At 34.8% G+C, this 22,891-nt stretch overlaps 1 protein-coding gene across 1 annotated transcript; it reads left to right on the forward strand.

The window, feature by feature from the left end:
* Positions 1-10,811, forward strand: LOC144447699 (sodium-coupled monocarboxylate transporter 1-like). The gene is made up of 14 exons (XM_078137778.1): positions 1-336; positions 2,847-2,912; positions 3,515-3,566; positions 4,595-4,662; positions 5,349-5,503; positions 6,139-6,279; positions 6,658-6,787; positions 7,013-7,101; positions 7,587-7,699; positions 8,061-8,215; positions 8,469-8,692; positions 9,111-9,211; positions 9,746-9,855; positions 10,590-10,811. The coding sequence occupies exons 1-14, from the start codon at positions 1-3 to the stop codon at positions 10,716-10,718; spliced, it is 1,869 nt and encodes a 622-aa protein (XP_077993904.1). The 3' UTR covers positions 10,719-10,811.
* Positions 10,812-22,891: the final 12,080 nt, after the last annotated feature.

Here is a 22,891-nt window from a genome sequence, read left to right on the forward strand (position 1 = left end):
ATGGCAGCAACATTTTCAGCCGCTGACTACGTTGTATTCTCGCTAGTTTTAGTACTGTCGGCATGTATAGGACTATATCATGCCTTTACCGGTGGGAGGCAAAAGACAACCTCCGAATTCCTGATGGCAGATCGCAAAATGCGTTTCTTACCAGTGGGACTGTCGCTGTTAGCCAGTTTTATGTCAGCCATTGCGTTACTAGGAACACCGGCTGAGATTTACAGTTTTGGGACCATGTTTTGGATGATCGGGATCTCCTATTTCATCATGGTACCAATATGTGCTCATCTGTTTTTACCGGTTTTCTACAGACTGGGAGTAACCAGTGTTTACGAGGTAGGTCGATTGGACGGTAATATATTACTAGAAACAATAACATGTGCATATGTGTTGACCTCTTCGCTCATATCATGCTGTGTTCAACAATATTTTGTGGCCAGTGATAATCATAACCACTGATAATTATAGTAGTACTACTACATACAGTAATACTGTCAACTTAATAATGTATCAAATCAAACACGTCGTACAGTGACCTTACTATCTTGCTTATTAAATAAACTACTCGTATCAAGACTTGAGGTATTAAGATACGAAAATATCAACGACCTGCGCGTTTGATACATATACAACATATTGATCAAGGGAGTATGACTTGAAAATGAAATTGGAAAGGACCGTGTGAGATTCAGGGCAGGGGGTATTATTCCGTATTTCACGAGTGGCAAGCCATGTGATATTATTACGTAATGATATTCCATTTTTTCAATATTATCGATACTTAATTATCACATTTGACACAGGTGAGATTTTATTTAAATTAGATCACAGAGCTAGAGAACACTGAAAAATAATCATGTTACTAATACTATAGAACAACAAGGTGTCACGTGGTCTGACACATTGTTGTGTACGCTACACCACGAAGTGTGAAATAACTTCGAACGTCTGACACATGGCACCTTTCACAGTAACTCACTTCAGCTAATGTATTTGTGGTGTTTGCAGAAACCATTTTCTATAACTTGTACACGTGATGCCGCAGATACTGTAAAGCATAGATCTTTATAGTAGTTTTCAAAAGTTAACAAGTTTGGTAGCTTATCATTATCATTTCAAGTTTATCATGTTTATTTACATGTCTGAAAACAACAAACAGGCCTAAAGGTCATGTGCATTCTAATCAGGTCACAATCATATATGGAAGCCTTACCAGGTGTGTCCGTATCGTAAACAAACTTTTCCCCGCCATTTCAAGTGGCAGTAAAAAAAAATGGTTCCGATGTATTAAGAGCATGTCATTATCATACTTGTGTGCTCATAAAACAGAAGTACTTGGGTTTAACGAAATAGAAATTGGGCCATCTTTTTTTGAGTGGCATGGCCAGGCATGATTTACAGTGTTTCAAAATAAGACATGATGGCTTTCTGTGTATATTTGTTGACAAGAACAACAACATAGTATAGTAGTTGGAACATGATTTAGCAAAATTATAGATGACATACAAATAGAATGACATTTGAAACCCAGAAAGTAAACATAACATTTTTAAAAAAAATGTTTTTTTTTAATATAAATCAATGCCACTTTTCCCACCTTTTTGGAAGTGTGAATCATATATTAAATTTATTAATATTATCTGAAAACTCCACAATCAGATAACAGGTAGTGTAAATCAAACTGATAGATGTACCAACCTTTGAAAACTGAACAGACACAGACATAGACACACACACACAACTTAGCTGTGAAAACTGGTGTCAAAGGTCACAGGACACAGTAAGCATGGTACAAGGAGTTGCAATTCACAAGAAATGAAAGAAAGTAAACACTACAGCATTTAAAATAGGAATTAAGAAAAAATTGAATGATTTTTGACATTGAATTTGACCTTGACCTTTATCAAATTATAAGTTATAGAGATATTAGTTTAAATAAGATGTATTTCAATATTGACAGATGGCAAATCTATATAAAAATATGGATTTTTGTATTTCAGTACCTAGACTCAGATTATTGCATACATACCAACTACAGCACATTTCAAGTTACCATATACTGGTGCCAATTGATACAACCATGTAGAAACCAATTAGAAAATCAGGCATCACATGCTACACTTTCAGATTGCAATATTGAATGAATCGAGTTTAATTCTCACAACATTTTGTCAAAACAAAGAACTAAACCACCAATAGCCAGACATCTGATGCCGACTGCAAAACATTGGTGCCCACAGGTCTGCGTCTAGTTGCAGTATGTTTTAAATGGATTATTTCATAATAGACAAAATGTAGCAAAAATGCAATCTTGCTATCTGAATTAAAGTGTAGAATATGTAGTTTTGTATTTGTTTCTGCATGGTTGTATCAAACAGAACACTAACATAAACTGGGCTGTATAAAAGTTGCTCATATATGAAGTACTTCAGAGCCATACGGAAAGATTTTACAAACTTCAGTAAAGATTTCCAAATGTTCATTTAGTAATAAATATGGCTGGTAGCTATACTTAGTAAGATAATGTTATGTAGAGAAGCTGATCAGTGAAAGAAAAATTAAAGAAGATACATTTTCGAGTTCCTTATTGTCTGGATTTCTTTCTTTTCTTTTTTTCTATTATAATATTTGACTTTATTGGTGTGGACAACAACCCATATTGGGATTATTCATTTCCCCAAAGATTCCAGTAATCAAATCCCAAAATTTTTGATCTTGGCAATTTCACTGTTAAAAGTAAATTTGAAATTAATTGGTCATGTTTAGATTGTTTATTTATAAATTACAAGTCAAATTACTAACATTTTCTGAGTCTAATTATTATTTGTATTTTTATTGAATTATAGTACTTACAGATGAGATTTTCACTTGCTGCTAGACTCATTGGCTGCTTTGCTTACATAGCCTATATGGTGAGTATGCTTGAAGAAATATTGCAGATTTTGAAGTACTAGACCTCTTCCTGCACACACCCCCTCCCCCTCCCCTCAAAATGATGTTGTGGATCTGTTCTAATTACCTTACTCTGCCTCCATGGTTTTTCCCTACACATCCTCATTTTTCACATAGTCCAAGAAAAATATGGAAGTTAGGGGATAAAAAACAAATAACAAAAAATATGGCCACAATGCCATGCACCCCTCTAAATAAAAATGAAAACATTGTTATTGGAGAATATAAAGTGAGTATTCAGAACTACAGTTTTTTGTGTTCATTAAAAGCTACCGAAAAAACCTGAAAGAATGGGATTTACAATAGAGCATGTGAGCTTGTTGAAACTTGTTGAATCCAGTGTGGTTTTTGTCTGCAAAATGATAGAACACTGATGGGAACATTTATTGAGAATTCATCTCATTTGACTCATTATGCCTAACATTAACAGTCAGACACATTTAGAATTTCACTACAGGTCCCTTCCCAATTATGGTCCAGTCCAGTCTGTCGTCCCCCCCCCCCCCCCCCCCTTCTCAGGATTATCAATGATTATAATATTTTTCTCTCTTTGATACCATAGATTATGTATATGGCTGTTGTAATGTACGCACCAGCCCTAGCTCTGAATGCTGGTAAGGTTCTTTCATCTTCATAATTTATATACTTGATATGCTAATTTGCCAATTGTTATGCTAATATACACAAAACTGTTATGCCAATTACCAATCATTATGCTAATTAACATTTACTGACAATGTCCTCATCCACATTCATGTGTTATTTCCTGCCTGGTGTTCTATTTAAGAAACGTTATTTTCACATAATTTTATGTAACTGCTCGAAAATTATGTTTGTCATGCAGTGTACCCTTTTGTTATGCTAATTTTCAGTACTTGTTATGCTAGTTTATACATTGTTATGCTAATTTACCCTTTATTGGCAGTGTCCTCTGCCAGAGTCACTTCCTTCCTTGCTAACTTACCCTTTATTGACTGTGTCCTCTGCCAGAGTCGCGCTTCCTTCCTTCTCTTTTGCAAGTGGAATAGGAATGATAAGATAAAAATATCACCTACTTGTATGTAGGAGTCGAATTATAATTTCCACAAGAGTTGTTACTCAGAGCTATCATGGAGAGAGATAAAAGTTGTTCCTGATCAAAAAAATAGATTGTATCTAATCCTTAAATCACTGGATTTAATGTGAGAATGGGAGATGAAAACATTAGGCTTTACATTTCAACATACCATAACTTTATGTTTGTTAAATTTGGTGTTGATAATATTTGTGGTCTGTACCAGAAAGATAGAATGGTGAACTAGTTAATGATTAGGCAATGTCTATAACCCTTAAAAACAGCAATGGAATTATGTGAAATGTTTTGAGAACTCGGAAAGATTTTACTTAATTTTCTTCAAGGCCCATGATTCAATCCTGGTTCACTCATTACTCTTATCATGTCAGTCAAGCCATACAGATTTAATACATAAGGTTAGATCATGTTTAGTAGTTTGGCAAAAACTCAGGTCTATTTTTCTGACTGTTGAATGTTTTCTTTGCCCAAATTTCAACCCCACATGACATGGGCCTTTAATAAAAACCCTAAAGCACTTAATACTTCAACTTAATAATATTTCAAAATGTCACATTGTTATGATTACAGTGACTGGTTTACAGATATGGATTTCTATACTATCAGTTGGTGTTGTGTGTACTTTCTACACATCTTTGGTAAGTTACAGTTAAAACATGAATGGTTAACCTGAAGACTGTACATAACATTAATGTTATTATCAAAGCTGATCATTTGGCAAGTTAATGTAGTTTTAGTTTTAGTTTCAAGGTAAGAACACTTTTTCTGCTGAACACTTCAGGATTGTTATAAAGAGCTTTTTAGACTCCACCCAAAGTCAATCACGCTGTGTTCAGCAGTAAAAGTGTTGTCAGCTATCAAGTAAAACAACAACCTAAACATTCAAAATGATCAACTTTGATCATAAGTGTACGTTACATGTAGTCTTCTGGCAAACTCTTTGCATCTTAACTGTAAGTAAATTGTAATAATATAATCTAATGTCATCCTGTGTTGAATATGTTGTGCCTACACTGGCTACTCTGTCGATGCATGCCTTCTATGACATTACAATTGTCTTCTGGGCATTGTTAGAACAGTTGATTGCCTAGTAGGGATTTCTTGGACACCTTTTATAGATATAAAAATTACATCATCGAATCATTTATAAGTTATATCCTACTACCAGGTTTGAGTTCAGTCAATTGCAAGTGATGGTTGCTTCAGTAAGTAGTATACTGTGAATACGTTTTGAATATGCAGCAAAAACTTCTGCTCAAACATCGTATAAACTCAGCTTGTGCCCCTTTAATGATAATATTCTATTTGATAATTGTGTTTACAGGGTGGTATGAAGGCAGTAATTTGGACGGATGTCTTCCAGACTTTTATCATGTTTGCAGCTCTAATGGCTGTTATTATCAGGGGAAGTATTGAGATGGGCGGCTTTGATCGAATTTGGCAAATTAATGAAGAAGGAGGCAGGGTGGAATTTTTCAAGTGAGTAGTGGCTATAACATTTCAATCACATTTTGATACCCCAAGTGTAGAGAAGTTATTGTTATTTGTAACATGGGTTTTTCACAGAACTACGACAAATTTCATTGTATAAATACACATTACAAAAAAGTATTATTAAGATAGAATCCAAATACACATGCATAGCATACTCTTTGGGATTTCTACAAGTGAACTAAGTAAATGGTTTAGACAGAGTGATTTGTCTATTCAGATTTTGTATGCTCCTTGAAATTTCTTGAAAGTTTGAAGGAAAAAAATGCATTGTAATCCTGACAAACCATGGAAAGTGAAAGCTTTGAAATGATTGGGTGTAAAATGTCACAGATTCTTCATTGCTGGGTAAGGAAACCTATTGGCTCAACAAGTCCAATTGCAGTCTAATTGTAATATGTACTTCATGATATACCACGGGGAAAGGTATATCAAAGTAAGAGTTTTCTGCCACTTTATTGCTCATGAAAGTATGTTCACAGAGAGCACCTCAAGCACTCCTGCACATACCCTGAGTAAGCCACACTTGCACTCAAAAGTTATGGGGTTCTGATGTAGTACATTCTGAAATGTGTTTCATTTGTGTTGACAGATGATAACTTTCTCTGTTTGTCTTTTAACAGTTTTGATCCTGATCCCACTGTTCGCCATACTTTCTGGTCTTTGTCAATTGGTGGTGCTATCACATGGTTAGGAAACTATGGTTGTAATCAGATGTCCATTCAGCGTTATCTCAGCTGTCCAACTGAAAGAGATGCAAAACTGTAAGTGCTATTGTAGTCAAGCTGGTTGAAGTAGTCAGAGTAGTTGAAGGAAAATTCAGTCTGGCTTCTTACATTTAGTACACTTTTATTAATTACTGCTATCAACTTATTTAGGTTTTGAGTGATAAAATAGCACCTTAGTAACTTGCTGACGCTCAACTTTGAAATCTTGTAAAGTAGCCTCACAGCACTTTATTTGTTTTTACATTTTTGGGGGGATTTCTTGCAAGGGTTTATGGGAAATTCTCGGGTGATAACATCACATTTACCAAATCTTTTGTCTTGAGAAATACAAAGTGTCAAGACAATGAGATTATGGTAAATGTGATGTCACCATAAAAGTACACACTTACTAAATTGTGTTTTGTCTGACAACAGCGCCCTCTACCTGAATATACCTGGTTTACTGGGAATCGTCAGTTTAATTATAATGTGTGGAATGGTTATATTTGCTGCTTACTCACACTGTGATCCAATCAAAGCAGGACAAGTTTCAAGAGCTGATCAGGTAAACTACTTTTTGAACATCTAGATTATTTCATGATTATTGATTGGCTAATATATGAAAATTATGGTTTGGAGAACACCTTGTGGACAGATAGCTATATTTACATCATGTGATTGCCTTGAACATTTCCTACCAGTTGAAGACCTCCGTGGTTGCACAAGGTCATTCTGTTTAAAGATACCTACTAAGCGTAACTTATTTTGTCATTTTGTCTATAAATTTCAGCTACTTGCATTTTACGTTATACAAGAGTTTGCCCACCTACCAGGCTTATCAGGATTATTTGTGGCGGCCATCTTTAGTGGTTCACTCAGGTAAACAAATTTCTACTATTTTAGGTCTAAATTTTATTGATCAGTTATATAAAGATATTATTCCCGTGGGATTAATACTATCTTGAATATGGTGTATATGATAGCATATGTGTGTACCTTCAAGAAATGTCTTAGAATATTAAGACAGTGTTTTTGTTAAGGGTGGAAGGTAAAACCTACAGCATTTTACCAGAGTTCCTTACCAGTGTTTTTGATAAGGGTTGTACGTGGCTAAAATGGGTGCGAGTTCCTCAGTCATTTTACCAGGATTTTATTCCTGTGTTTTTGTTACGGGTAGTAGGTAGGTAAAATCTAGCTGAATTCCCCAGCCTGGAGTGGCTATTACATTGGATTCTGTCCATCTGTCCAAAGTGTCACTTTATTTCATAATGTCTGAGCCATACTACAGAGTGAAAGATTAAAATATGATATTTAAATTATATCATAATTAAATTATTCGTGTTTCTTGTCTCATTTTTTTTCAGTACTCTATCTTCCGGTTTAAATTGTCTGGCCGCAATCACTCTAACTGACATTGTTCGTCCATTGGTCAAGACATTGACAGAATACCAGGCAGCAGTCATTTCTAAGGTCATAGGTAAGTATCTTTCCCATTGGTCAAGACAGACCAATCAGCAGTCATTTCTAAATTATAGCTTAGTATCTTTCCCATTGACCAATCAGCAGTCATTTCTAAGAAGATAGTTTGGTATCTTTCCCATTGACCAATCAGCAGTCATTTCTAAGATTACAGGTTGGCATATCTCTCTCCCATTGGTTAAGTCATTGGCAGAATACCAATCAGCAGTCATTTCTGAGATCATAGGTAGTATCTTCTGCACTGCTTTGTATCACTTAGATCTTCCTGTCATGAATAATCTCAGAAAATAGAAACATAGTTGTCTTAATTTGCATACTATGGCAACCATGTTACTTTTGACTCTTTGTTCTTATTTCAGCATGTTCCTTTGGTGTGGTATGCATCGCTATGGCTTTTGCTGCTTCACTTATGGGACCAATTCTACCCCTAGCCATAGGTTTATTGGGTATGATAGGGGGTCCATTGCTGGGCCTCTTTACCCTAGGTATCTTTTTACCATGGACCAATAACAAGGTAAGTTACATAGTCCATTAGTCATGTTAGTGACTACCAAATATGGGTTTTGGTTTTTGGGTATGATAGAGGGTCCATTGCTGGGACCTTTAACTCGAGGTATCTTTTTACCACAGACCAATAACAAGATAAGTTAAGTAGTCCATTAGTCATTGCAGTTATGATCAAATATGGGTTATGTTTTTTGGGTATGATAGGGTTCCATTGCTAGGTCCCTTTAACTTGGGTATCTGTTTACAATGTTACTTTCTAGGGTGCGTTAGTCGGTGTTGTTTCTGGTTTTGCCATATCTTTATGGATTGGAATTGGCAAGTACTTCTACCCACCCAGTTTTGTTCCCTTGGGTACGTCATCGGATGGATGTCCTATGGTTGATATGGTTGTGGCTAATGTTACATCTATGTACTCCCAAGTAACGGTAACAGGGTTGAATAATATGACAACAGAAGCTGTGGTTGTAGCTGAGTCAGTAGCAAGGTGAGAATTTCAAAGTAGTCACTCAGAAGTTATATAGAGTAGTGTATCTTACAGAGACAGCCTACCTCACTAGACTTGCCTGGTAAGGTTCTCTGCAATCTGATTAAAATCTGATGTAGATGTCGGCTAATCATTCATTGCTATTTTACCTTCGTTGTTTTGCTTGAATTGACCTTTGTGGTACATGTTTTTATCTTGATCGCCTCCTCCACAACTCAGCTGAAAGAGTTGTCAAACGTTCTGACTAGATTTCGTCCTGGTAAGAGCATTATTTAGACAATGTAATGTTTGATACAAATCTATCAAAGTAAATCGGCCCTATGAATTTAACCACTTTAATTTAGAAACACTGTCTCCCCTACTATTTAATGAATTTGACCTGTAAATTTTATCATTCTATTTCTTCCACCCTGTACAGACCTGCAATTGCAAATTTCTACAGTTTATCTTACCTTTGGTACAGTGCCACATCTGCTTCCGTTACCATAGTGATGGGACTCATTGTTAGTTTCATTACAGGTAAGTTGATACATTGATCATGACAACCATTATCATAGTGATGGAAAGTATCAGTTTTATGACAGTTTTGTTGATCTGTTGTTAGTGATCACCTTGACAACCATAATTTGAACTTGTACAATTGTACAGGCTGGTTGCATTTGTGTTTATGTTGTCAAAATGTGGACTGCTGACAACATTTCCCAACCAATGAGATTCACAACAATATTTACAAGTGGGCAGAGATGGACAGGACAAACATAGTGGAGGTGACAGAAATATTCTAAATTAAACAGATTAAGCTTCCTCCACAATCAGATTTGAATAAAGTGAGGTTTACTGGTATAGTGAATGTAGCCTGTAAGCAACCGTCAAGAAAATAGCGCCCTCTACCAACAATGTATCAAATCATGACAATTTGATTTTACCTCACTTATAGATAAAATGTACAGGATTGCTTGAATACTCTGAATACAATGATTAACGACATAATGTTGTACCTTCTGTGAAATATTTATTGTCAATCTTACAAAGTAATAACAAATTTAACTTTAGGGTACACACGGCCAGAAAACTTGGATCCTAGATTAATCTGTCCTGTCTATAAGAAAGGATTTTGTCTCAAGTTCTTTTCAAATGTTGGTGCTAATTATAAGATTGACATGGTAAGTATGTTACATAATAACTTATTTTGTGTAAAAACCCTTTTTAAGGGAAACTTATTTATCTTGAATTGTCATAAATGCGATGGTAAACACCGAGTAGCTAAGGCTACCTATAGACTTTTAAACGAACTTGAATTCCTGAAATGTCTGTCTTGCTCTGTTTTGCTTTACGTGAGACATACAGTTGATAAAATGCCATCACATGTATGAATTATATGTACTATGTGCACACATTATGGATATGATACATAGTTAAAATATTGGTACTTTTGTTGGTTGATTTTTTGTTTGTGATTATTTGACTTAATTAATAGCAATGATAATGATTTCAAATGCCTGTCATACATTTTAATTTGCCAACACTAAACAGAAAAACCATGATTTAACATCATTTATGAAATTGCTGCAAAAATTACCCTTAATATTGAAATAAAAATTGCCAACATATATTTTTTAATTGCTCAGATGATGGGGAACACAATGACATATGTTGGCAAAAATTAACATGAATTTCACACAAAACCCAAAAATCTGCCATATGCCCCCGCACTACATGGGAAAAGTCTTACTCAAACCATGTTTAAATTTTTATTCCAGGGAGTGTTTGTACGAGTCATTACTGCCAATATTTGATCTAGATATAACGTTGTCATGTTGATCACAAAAGATTGAAGTATTTCATTTGACCTTGACCTTTCATTCACCCTTGACCTTGATTCCTTTTACCCCCACAGGACAACAACAGTAAGGAGTACATAGAAAAGGGAGAAGTGGAAGTCAGTGGAGACATTGCTGCCTCAGAAAAGTTTTTACCTGACCACCAAAAAAATGGGAAATGTAAACATAGTGAAACACCAGTCTGACACCCATACTTTCTATAGATTGAACAATCTTGCCTTGTTGTCATGGCGACTTTAAATTATACATTTTAAAATTTGTGGATTTTAAGATGCTGCAGATGTTTAAAAGTGGCAGAGTCTGTAACTGAGACCAAGTTTTCAACTCCAATGTCTGACGCAATGTACAAAATGCTCAACATATCTATTCACATAAAAATGTATTGAAGACGAAACTGCATGGCTTCATTGAAGATACAGTGAGGTGATTAAGAACCCTTAACCAGGACTTTTTTAGTAACTAAGAAATTATGTCATAATGTCAGTTCTACATCATATCTGAATACTAGTACTTGGAAAGAGCTCTACTAATAGATCTGTTGCTAGTTCCAAGATGCATTGCATATCTCCCCATACAGCGCTACATATTCTGTGTGTACAAGAGGGATGGGTGTCTCCTGACCATACCCTTGGTTTACCGGTAAAATCCCTCTCTGTCATTGATGGGGTGTGTGTACTCTGTAACCCTTTAATGATTTGGTTTCTGTAACACTATGTAATTACATCCTAAATGTAGGTGTCAGGCCAGGGTTAAAGTCACAGTGAAAGAGGTCAACATGACTTTCCATCATTTCACAATAAAAATATTATTTCAAATGTACTAAAGACAAAGCAAGCCTAAATGTAACAACATAAGCGATGTCATCGTCTCATGCAATGTATTTTGGAACCAGAAAATCAACCATTACCAGTAGACATAAATCAACAGGTTTTAGTATTAATAGTACAAGGGCACTTACTGACTCTGCCCCTTTAAGATGCCACAAAAGCAATGCAAATTTGAACATTTTTACAAAATTTTGTGTTTCTTCTCCCACGAAACTTAGAGTGGGTGAAATGCTCAGATACACAGTACTTTGTGGAAGCACCCAGTCTGATGCCTTGCTATGTTCCGTGGTGCAGGTGAATTATTTTTGGTATGTTGATTCTGTACTTATTGATGGGCATCTCATCTTTAGCACTAGACAGGGTATGGGTACAATGAAGCCAAAAAGCATTCTTATAAAAAATATGGGTACAGTGAAGCCAAAAAGTATTCTTATGAAAAAAGCAATAAAAATGAGCTGAGTTTTTCAGATTTTATCCTTCAGCCACTGTGTATAATTCAACCAGCAAATTGATATGAATATGATATGAATCAATTTTTTCATAAATATCAATTTTTTTTATGCTATAACAGAAATGTTTGCAGTATGAATGTGTTGTTCCAAGTTCTGTACTAATGATTGTGTCAGCCATGTTCGACTGTCTATAACTGACAAAATCAGTCAGGCTATTCGGGTATCCTCAACAGAATGCACATGCACCACCCCCCCATACCTAACAAGGGTAAAAAGTCCACTGACTGTTTGCAGTCTGATCTAAAGCTCTCAACTTGTCAACAGCGCACTCTATCATGAGTGAACACGACTGACTGTTTGCAGTTGAAAGCTATCAGCATATGAAAAGTATTGGTTAAGATTTTAGTACTACACTTATTTTTGTTTTCAAAACAGCAATATTATAACCAGGTATATCTAAAACTTACAATCACAGTAAAACATTGTCTCTAATGAGGCACATTGCTGTGTATACTTTCTCAGTAGAGGTGTGAATGTATTCAGATGAGATGGCCATGAATGGCTTCTATTTGCAGTGATATCATTACTCTGAAAAACCACTTGTAATATTAGGGACAAAACAATGAACAAGACTTTAATAACACCTTTGTTTTGTTTTTTCAAGACAAATAGACATCACAACCTTTAAACAGTTTGTAAGAAAAAGGATGATGAACATATCATAGCACAAGTCATCGTCTTAAAGGGACACAAGCTGAGTTTATATAATCTCTTGTAATACGCAGGTGAAAGTACTTGCAATAAACTTCGAGTAAACTATTCTAGTATATTGTTAATGTTGATGCATGCCTCCAGGCTCCTTTTTACATTACAATTTGTCTTCTGGCATTGTAAGAACTTTTGATTCTATAGTAGGGAGTTCATGTACATTTTTGACATGTATGATAAATTGTGTCATCAGATTGTTTATAAGTTATATCTTGATAACAGGTTTGAGTTCAATCAATTGCAAGTGGTGGTTAAATGTACATCAGAAAGTAGAATACTTCGAGTACCTTTTAATATGCAGAAAAAAATTACATCGCAAACACATATAAACTCAGCATATGCCCCTTTAAGCACTACATATTGCTATGGAAACTTTCCTAGTACAGATGTGAATGTGCTCAAAATGAGAGGGCCAAGAATTGCCGTGATGTACAATAATATAACTACGCTGAAAAAAACAACATAAAACAGGGATGCAACAAGGAATGAGACTTAACACCTTGAGTTAAGATTTATTGAAGCAATACACGGGTATATCTCAGTATAATGATTTATAAAAGTTACAGATCATAGTAAAGACATTATTCTGAAACAATGCAGATTGCTGTGTATACTTTCTCAGTTAAAGACATTACCTTGAAACACTGTGGATTGCTGTGTACACTTTCTCAGTTAAAGGCAATATCTTGAAACACTGCAGATTGCTGTGTACACTTTCTCAGTTGTAGATGTTATCTTGAAACTGTGGGGATTGCTGTGTATACTTGTCTCAGTACAGATGTGAATAGGCTAAAAATAAGGACAAGAATTGCTATGTTTTACAATAATATAACTATAATGAAACAAATGAATAAGTGACTTAACATAGATACACAGAAAGTTTACTACAAGGCAATAACAAATAAAGCTGCAGTTTCAATTTCCAGTTATACTGTACTGTATAGAAATTAGGTATTTAGTATTGTGTATACTTGTGTTCAATATGAACAGAGCTCTATAATATGAAACTCTACAGCAAGTCATAGGTTTATACACAAAGTACAAAAGGGACGCTATAATGAAGTAAGCAATAATTGAAATATTATAGGGTATAACCCGTATCTTGATAGGTACAACAACAACAACAACAACAACAACAACAACAAAGTACATAGTCATGAAAATATATTTAGGATTTGAAAATATTCAAACATTGCATAATTATTTATCATTGTGATTATGGTGGACAGTAGTATTGATAATCTGTGTGAAGATCATCAAAGACCAAACAAAAGTATGACTCAAGTTCAGTGTAGAATCAGACACTGTAACATTCAATTTGTGAATTCTCATGGACCAAAGGTTCAAGCTGAGTAAATTTGACTAAATATGAAATAATTGAAAAGTTGAAAAGTTTAGAAATCATGTTATTAGCATACACTGGTTGAGTGATATAGGTTCAACTTGTGTATATTACACTACCTTGAGTTCCTCGTTTTCAAATCTGTGACGTTTTCATGCTTTTCATTATATTAGCTCCTCACACTTAGTCCGCTTGGAGCTTTCCACCCTTCAGAATGTTTGTATTTGGTTTGTCTGCATCATCTTCCAATGGAGTTACAGGCCACTGTATTAACAGATAGGGAGGTTCAGGGTGACAGGATTGAAACATAGTTTGGATATATTTTTATATAGGAAATTGTATAATGAATATAGTACAATTTGGTGACATTTTTGTTGGTGTCTTATTAATCAAACAGGGTCTTTTATTTATAAATATAGTGTAGAAGTTTTTATATTGTCGTGTTTATGTTTACTCAACCATAAACACCACCTAACAAATAATGCAACATTTTGAATAACTCACTTTTTAAAAACTTAAAATATGTTGTCACGGAAGTGATTTTCTCTTTAATCCATGGAGGTAAATATTTTGGAATGTAAATTTTGATTTAACATTATATTATTTTGTGATTTTATGATCTTAGTTCACTTTTTTTAGACAGAAGCAACCCCGAGATTGTGTTTAAGATGTCAATAAACTTTTGACAGGATGACATTTACAGATAGTGTTTGTGTAGTATGGATCTCAAAGCTAGTAGATAGCGCCCTCTGGTGTCACATCTTTGTAGTGACGGAGATGACTGAGTTTGCACACATGACTGTGTCCGTGACTCTACCACAAGTATGACTGTGTGAATTATTCACAAACCTTTTATATATTTCCTCAGCAACACCTGATAATGATGTACTACATGCCAATTTGTAAGGAAAAAGAAATTTGCAGGGGTATACGTATATACGCGGTCCCTTTGTTTAATGGTATTTCTGTATGTGATAGTTTCAAATAACGAATCTGACAAAATATATCTTTATCTTGCGCTGCAGTTTGTCAATTTTTTCATTCATAACAAATCAAAATAAGAAACCTTTTCAGAATGTTGCTTATGAACAATGCATATTTTGACACTTGAATTTTCATGGAGACGCCATGTAGCACTGTCATCCTCGGCTTTTGTTCGACAATCTTCGGAGCACAATCCGAGGTCTTACAACACTAGAAAGTGGATGTGATATTTATGCATATTTAATTTGCCACAATCACGACCAGCCTCATTTTTGAACGTTGTGCGTTATTGTATTAATCTGACGTCACTAGTGGTGGTCTGTAAGATACACCATGTTGGGCGCCCTCACACTGTACACATCGGCCAACTTGAGTAATAGCTGATAGTTTACAGAATATATACATTTATTTTCATTACTGATTCTTATAATATATATGTATTTTCTAACATTTTACTGTACTCCATAATACACGCCGTTTTACACAGTTGGTCTGCAAGCAAACGACTGTAAAAAACTGTATTTTAAAGATACGTCTCGATCGGAATGTAATTTTATTAAACTTGCTCTCAGTGATGTAGCAAGTACATTTACTGGACATACAAATTCGTACTAAAAAAAATATTAAAAAAGACGCGATTTTTGCGAACGTAAATTTTCATCTTCTATGTTTTACATGGTTGCTAAAGTTTCTCTTGCAAGATCGAATAGTACATGTGAATACATTATCGGTCCTCTTTTTGTACGTGTACCTTTCCCGAAGTCTTGTAACTCGTTACTATGACTACCCTCTAGTTATTGACACTTTTATGAACATGTTTCAAATACTGATTACTTAGCGATCCCACCTCTACACAGCATGCAAAAATAGATTTTGAAAATACGCCCTCAGCTAATAACTCAGATGACCATCACACAGTACGTAGGAACTAACCTCTTGACAAGTGCAGTTCGACAGAAAATTGTGTACAATAAACACGACGTCGTATCTATAAGGAGTCAAGATTTTATGCATTTTCACGAATTTTTCGGACTTTGATATTCCATTGTATTACATCCTGTCAGAGGACAGTACTGTTTGACAACAGTTCTTTGGGTCTTCTATTATACGGCAATCTGGGAATCAATATATGAAAATAAATTTCAAAAAAAAAAATATATCTAAAAAATTATAGAATTTAACATCGGCTCGTTTGTTGGACTTCAGCGATAGGTTTTTAAAATCACCTTGTCTGAGGACCTTTTAATATTATCAATACGAGGCGACTTTGACAATATGCACGAGCGATTGCCGAATTGGATCCATGCAAGATCATTACACCGTTGTACTAAGTGTAACAATGAAGCCGAGTTATTGATCGTTCGGAAATTCAACACTTATTCTTCGGATTTTGTATCTAATTCCGTCTATACATTTGTATAGGTCAATGCGGTTTTGACTCGGAGGTTTCGCTCGATAAAAAATCTTCGATATTACACTTTTTTTTCCATTTTTTTTAGTGACACAAGATCCAGAAATTGTAACATAACAACAAAGTATACTCCATACCCTCGTACAACTCAGTTACAGCAATGTAACACAATCGTGAAAATATGACCCAAATTGCCGTTGTATGTGTAAGACTGTGATATGACGCGACGTTCCTCCGGGGGTATCTCGTACTTACAAGTGTCGGCGTCTTTCAAATTTGCTTGTATTGCTTCTGCAATCGACTTCCGATAGGAAAACACGGAGCGAATCATGGAAAAATGGAATGGTGTTAATAGATTTTTCATTAGACGCGACACATTTGTTCAACTTTAACATATTACAGTTTCTTATTATCGAATCGTATGAAAACCCATTTAGCAGTAACACAGTAATCCCACTACGTCACAGCGTGTCACGGAAGGTCTATATCAATTCGATTTCATCGAGAAGAATGCAAAAAATCACTTTCATGAACCATTAGGAGCATAAGAACATGCCAGGTTAATCTTCTCAAGGGTACGGTGCGCATGTCTTTACATCAATCGGGACTTCAGTCTGTTATACATACTGTGAATATATAAGTTTTGCCCATTTTTCTCTTTTCATGGGTGTAGTTCTAATTCCGTATATTATGCCATAGTTGTATGCGTTTGAACAAACAATACTCCATCATTAACTCATTATCACCACCATTATATTGTGCATAACCACTTTGTCGTTGAAGCTTTGTTATATCAAAGTTACAGCCAATCAACCTAGATATTTTTGTAAAGCCAAGAAAATATAGAGTTGAAATGAGCCATGGGAACCACGAAATATGCAAATGACATGCAAATTGTGTGGTTCTCTCGTGCTCTAAATATTAGCTAAAACGTTGCTTGCATGGGTTTTATTACATTATTCTCCAATATTTTTCTCCTTTCACCCAGAGGGACGTATTTGTAACACAAAGCTGGGTTTGTCACACTACTCGCCTTTGACTCGTAGTGACAGGTCCCCTCATGTCACTCGTATTTGTCTCGGCTGAATGATCAAAAATATTGGGGAATAATATCCACAAGTCTTGTATATTTGGAACATGTTATGGTCCAAAGTGAAGCAGCACGACTTCTGTCTATTAGTTCTGAGGATTTCAATTCGTGATTTCGCTAGAATGTCACATTTTATTCTCGCATCGCTACCCAAAGATATCTATATATATTAAAAACATCTTAGTACAGATTAGTCATATATCAGTTTTTACGGTATTCACATTTTTGTTCTCGCCTCTCTGTTTTCTTAGTTCTTTCTACTCCGTTCGAATGTTTAATACAATAGCCTTAATCGAAAACACATCTCCTTCGGTTCTTTGTATAACCTACGGTTATAATCGGGTGTTTCAACTTCATATTGCTCCGTAATCACGAGTAAAGTACACTCATTTCATATGAAAATGTCTTTATCTCTCCAGATGGCGTTCTCCTTTCCAGAAAAGGGCGTTGTCATTTCCGTAAGAACGTGCGACTACAGCGCTTCACAAACAAACATGGAAATGCAGCATATTATTAAGATCACTGTGTACAGTTTCGTATCACACCTTTTCACTGTGTAAATGTACACTATAGACACAGACATTGACATTGACATTGCTTGTCACAGGGAAGGTGATAGAGATGACACTTAGGATTTAGTGAAAATGCTCCTAGATCCTCGGAAATAGGCTGTTTAAACTTTTGTAGATACTTCGTTTTTGAAAACCCCAACCCATTCTCAGTAAAAAACCAACAATCAGGGCCACCGTACAAATGTTTGAAATAGAGATTACAATGTTATCAAAATTAAACCATTTAGAATCCAACATGGCCGCCAAATACTATGGGGAAATAAGAGATTGTAGATTTCCTTGGAAACAAGATGGCGGAGCACAAATTTCCGTCAGTCCGTCCGTCCGCCCGACCGTCCGTCCATGCGTATCATTTCCACTATGGTGTTTATTGCAAAATATGAGTTGTTGTTATCATGATATTTACAGACATATAATAACACTGCCATGATCCCTATAAATAGAGACCACATCATATTTTTTATCATATTACATAACACAGCATGGTACCCATACATGGATAACTACCTGTCATACTTTAATTTGTACTGAAAGTAATACGTTGACAGACGTTTGTATATAGAGAACGATTACCATAAAAGGATTCTATCCTTTCTAAGGAAGTGTACATTTATTAACGGGGGGGGGTCATCAAAGTGGAGTATTTTGGGTGACCCCCGTGCTAAACGTGTATAAATTACACCTATCCCCCAAGAATTCTTTGTTTCATGCCCCCTCAACATGAAATGCAGCTGTAGTAGGTAACAACAGAATCAGGCCGAAGAATAATAATCATCTGACATCATCACAGCCAATCAAGTAAATATACACATAGTGGTTCCTTATCTGATGACACCACATCAACCCTAATCCCTTTGTATTGCCGATACCACAATAGCTACATGACTTAAAGTCAACGTAATGTCACTAGTCAATATACTTCTCATAAACTCTAACTCCAAAAGCCCAAACAGAGTGAGCACAGATTAATTCAAGACAACAGTTCAGTGTGGTCTCAAAATCCTACCACTGTGAAATGTGCCATTCTATATCCAAAATATTATTATTTAATCAGTCAATTATATATTGGAAATTGAGCCTTGCAGCAAACTTAATTGACAGTGACAGAGATGACAGCAGTGATATTAATATGATAGTTCAGCTAGTTATAAAATGAATCACATGATGACTGAGACGACGAATCTTTAGCTACATGTACACGAGGCCAGGTTTTATTGAGAAGTGGCAGTGGCAGAGTTGCGACTCATTTCATTTCGAGTAAATATTCATAGTGATGAAAGCATTTTTATTGCTTCAAATTTGGATGCCCCCTATTTTTTATTTGGAAAATTTGGGCCCCCTCTGGAAGTTAAATGTGAGCACTCCCTTATGTTATCTATACGTCGCTCCAGGCACTGTATGAATGATCAAAATATTGAAATAGGATTGTTATACTGTGTGTAATAAAGTAGGAAATACGTCCCTTTTCTATATCTCACATGAATGAAACATGAGTCCCTTATAGCTTTCGGCACCATCTAGGTTTTTAGGCAGAAGTTAAAAAGCAAACAGAGGATATGCCTTCACAACATTTAAAGATATTTATGTTTGTTTTTGTAAGAAACGTTTGATTTTTAAAAAGCAAATAGAATGCATCATTCTTTTAGTATTTTCATCAATGCAAAATACCACCCCCCTCCCCCAGGATTGTCATTGTTTTCTTCAGCAAATATCACCTCCTTAAAATGACACTCTTTGCATTTTGACAAAGAGATGTTGTGGTAAACGTGATGTCATCGCAAGAGTTTTGCCAACAAAATCTCATTACTGGAAATCACCACAATGGACGAACACGTGTCAAGTTCGGTAGTGCTCCTTTACATGATTGCAAAGTTGATTGAGTTACTGAGGTGATATAATCAACATGATCTGAAACGTTGATAATAGTAATCAACAGAAGTGTACGTAGTAGAGGCAAAACTAAGACTTACTGGACTTATTCATATTCCATGCAATAATTTCCAAATCTGTAAGGAGTTCATTTCGGATTGTACAATTCAAGTGTAGAAATATCAGTAGTTTATTTCTAGTGCCTATATCATGAGATGATGAGAACTATTTCAATCCAATAGGGTACAAACCTTTTAGTATTCGTTGGCATCACCGTTGACATACTTTTTGTTTCTCACCCTCTCATGCTTCTTCCATAGGCGTAAAGTTGAGCCGACCGCAAACATTGATTTCTCGAATGTATAAAGACAACACGGTGAATACACCATGACGTCATAATAGAGATATCATGATGCCAAGTTGAACACGATACGTGCTTGACAAGTCATAGCTGTCAACATCTGTGTCAACAATCATGACAGTGTCAAGGTATTTTTTTTCTCCAAAGGAAGAGTGGACATTATGAGCCACGAAATGAATATATATATATATATATATATATATATATATATATATATATATATATATATATATATATATATATATATATATATATATATATATATATATATATATATATATATATATATATATATATATATATATATATATATATATATATAGTTTTGGTAGTACTGGAACTCTTTCTTGGTTGTAACTCGGAGTTTCACGCAACTCTGTTGTCTGATGATCGCACAATGCGTGAAACTCCGACTTACAACCAAGAAAGAGTTCCAGTACTACCAAAACTATTATGCTCTGCCACTGTGGTATAGAGCACTGTCTTAGCAGATTGATACTCACCGAGTTATATATATATATATATATATAACTCGGTGAGTATCAATCTGCTAAGACAGTGCTCTATACCGCAGTGGCAGAGTTATATATATATATATATATATATATATATATATATATATATATATATATATATATATATATATATATATATATATAACTCGGTGAGTATCAATCTGCTAAGACAGTGCTCTATACCGCAGTGGCAGAGCGTAATAGTTTTGGTAGTACTGGAACTCTTTCTTGGGTGTAACTCGGAGTTTCACGCATATTGCGATCATATTGCGTGAAACTCCGACTTACAACCAAGAAAGAGTTCCAGTACTACCAAAACTATTATGCTCTGCCACTGTGGTATAGAGCACTGTCTTAGCAGATTGATACTCACCGAGTTATATATATATATATATATATATATATATATATATATATATATATATATATATATATATATATATATATATATATATATATATATATATATATATATATATATATATATATATATATATATATATATATAACTCGGTGAGTATCAATCTGCTAAGACAGTGCTCTATACCGCAGTGGCAGAGCGTAATAGTTTTGGTAGTACTGGAGCTCTTTCTTGGGTGTAACTCGGAGTTTCACGCATATCGCGATCGCAATATGCTTGAAACTCCGAGTTACACCCAAGAAAGAGTTCCAGTACTACCAAAACTATATATATATATATATATATATATATATATATATATATATATATATATATATATATATATATATATATATATATATATATATATATATATATATATATGGCGTATTCGTGTGTGTGTGTGTGTGTGTGTGTGTGTGTGTGTGTATGTGTGTGTATAAATGAAGAGTTAATGTAGCAAAACAAATTATTCATTACAATTAACACCAATCATTTATTTTGTAATCTTGCAAGTATCGATACAATTGCAAAGTGTATCAGGTGATAATTAATTGAATGACATGTTCTCCTTGTTAAAGAAATATAAGTTCATTTAATATAATAGTTAAATATCAATTATGTCAACCTTTACAAACAACCCATCTTTAGTAATTGTCATTCTTTTAATAAGTGTGTCAAGATTAAAGATTAATTGATTAACCAATGCAGAGCATAACATGTTTTTATTGTAAAAAAAAAAAAAAAAAGGCTGGACGTAATTTGTCACGGAAAGGCACTACTTTACTCAATGAGAACACTCCTAAAAGAAGAACTCATTGGAACATAACAATACGGGAAGAGATTTAGTACAGTACTTACGTCTTTCTATTCAAGACATTGAATGCATAGTTACAGGAGGAAATAACAAAATATGGCAAAGTGTAAGAGAGTATTTCTTTAGGAAACACGATCCCCTATTTTGGACTGTATTTTGACTATTCAGAATTGAGTAAGCTGTTACTTCAGGGCAACCATCCTTAAGACGTGTGAATTGTATGTCGCTATTGAAAACCAAACAACTGGTGCAAATGTACTCGTTTGATGGTAATATTTTTAACACTGTACACAAAGTCTTGGTTCCAAATAAAACACTCTACCCTTTCTACATAACAAACGCTGTCAGGCAAAACTAAAGCATTCTATTATAACCTCTATTTAGTCACCAAACAGAGATAGCAAATTGTGTGTATGATCATAGACCCTACACCAAGGTATATAATTCTGTCAGTATGTATGTATGTATGTATGTATGTATGTATGTATGTATGTATGTATGTATGTATGTATGTATGCATGCGTGTGTGCGTGTGCGTCAGGGATTATATGTCTTTGGAACCTGGGGGGGTGGGGTCAAAACTTTAGGTGAATACCTACTGAGAAGTTGTCGTAGAAAATCATACTTTAAAATATACGTATTATGAATCATGCATTCTGGTTTAACATCACGTGACCTTTTTGTCGCTGAACAAGTCATATGACAATTTTGTTTGTGCCTCGGAGTGAGCATTGTTAGTTAACATATTGCTTACGTCACAAAGTCATCTAGATATTCACCAAGGGGCTGTTATCATCAAACACCGTTGAGCAGTGAGAGCGGAGTTCTAATGTGACGGTAGATCAACTATTGAGTTTACAAGATTGTTGTAGGTACGAGAATCAGATATGTTGGTTGATATAGTTCTAATGTAGTTATCTGCATTGCTGTTGGCTCGAAACAGTTAGAAG

This window comes from Glandiceps talaboti, chromosome 16 (assembly GCF_964340395.1).
Source record: "Glandiceps talaboti chromosome 16, keGlaTala1.1, whole genome shotgun sequence".
NCBI classification, from domain to species: Eukaryota; Metazoa; Hemichordata; class Enteropneusta; family Spengelidae; genus Glandiceps; species Glandiceps talaboti.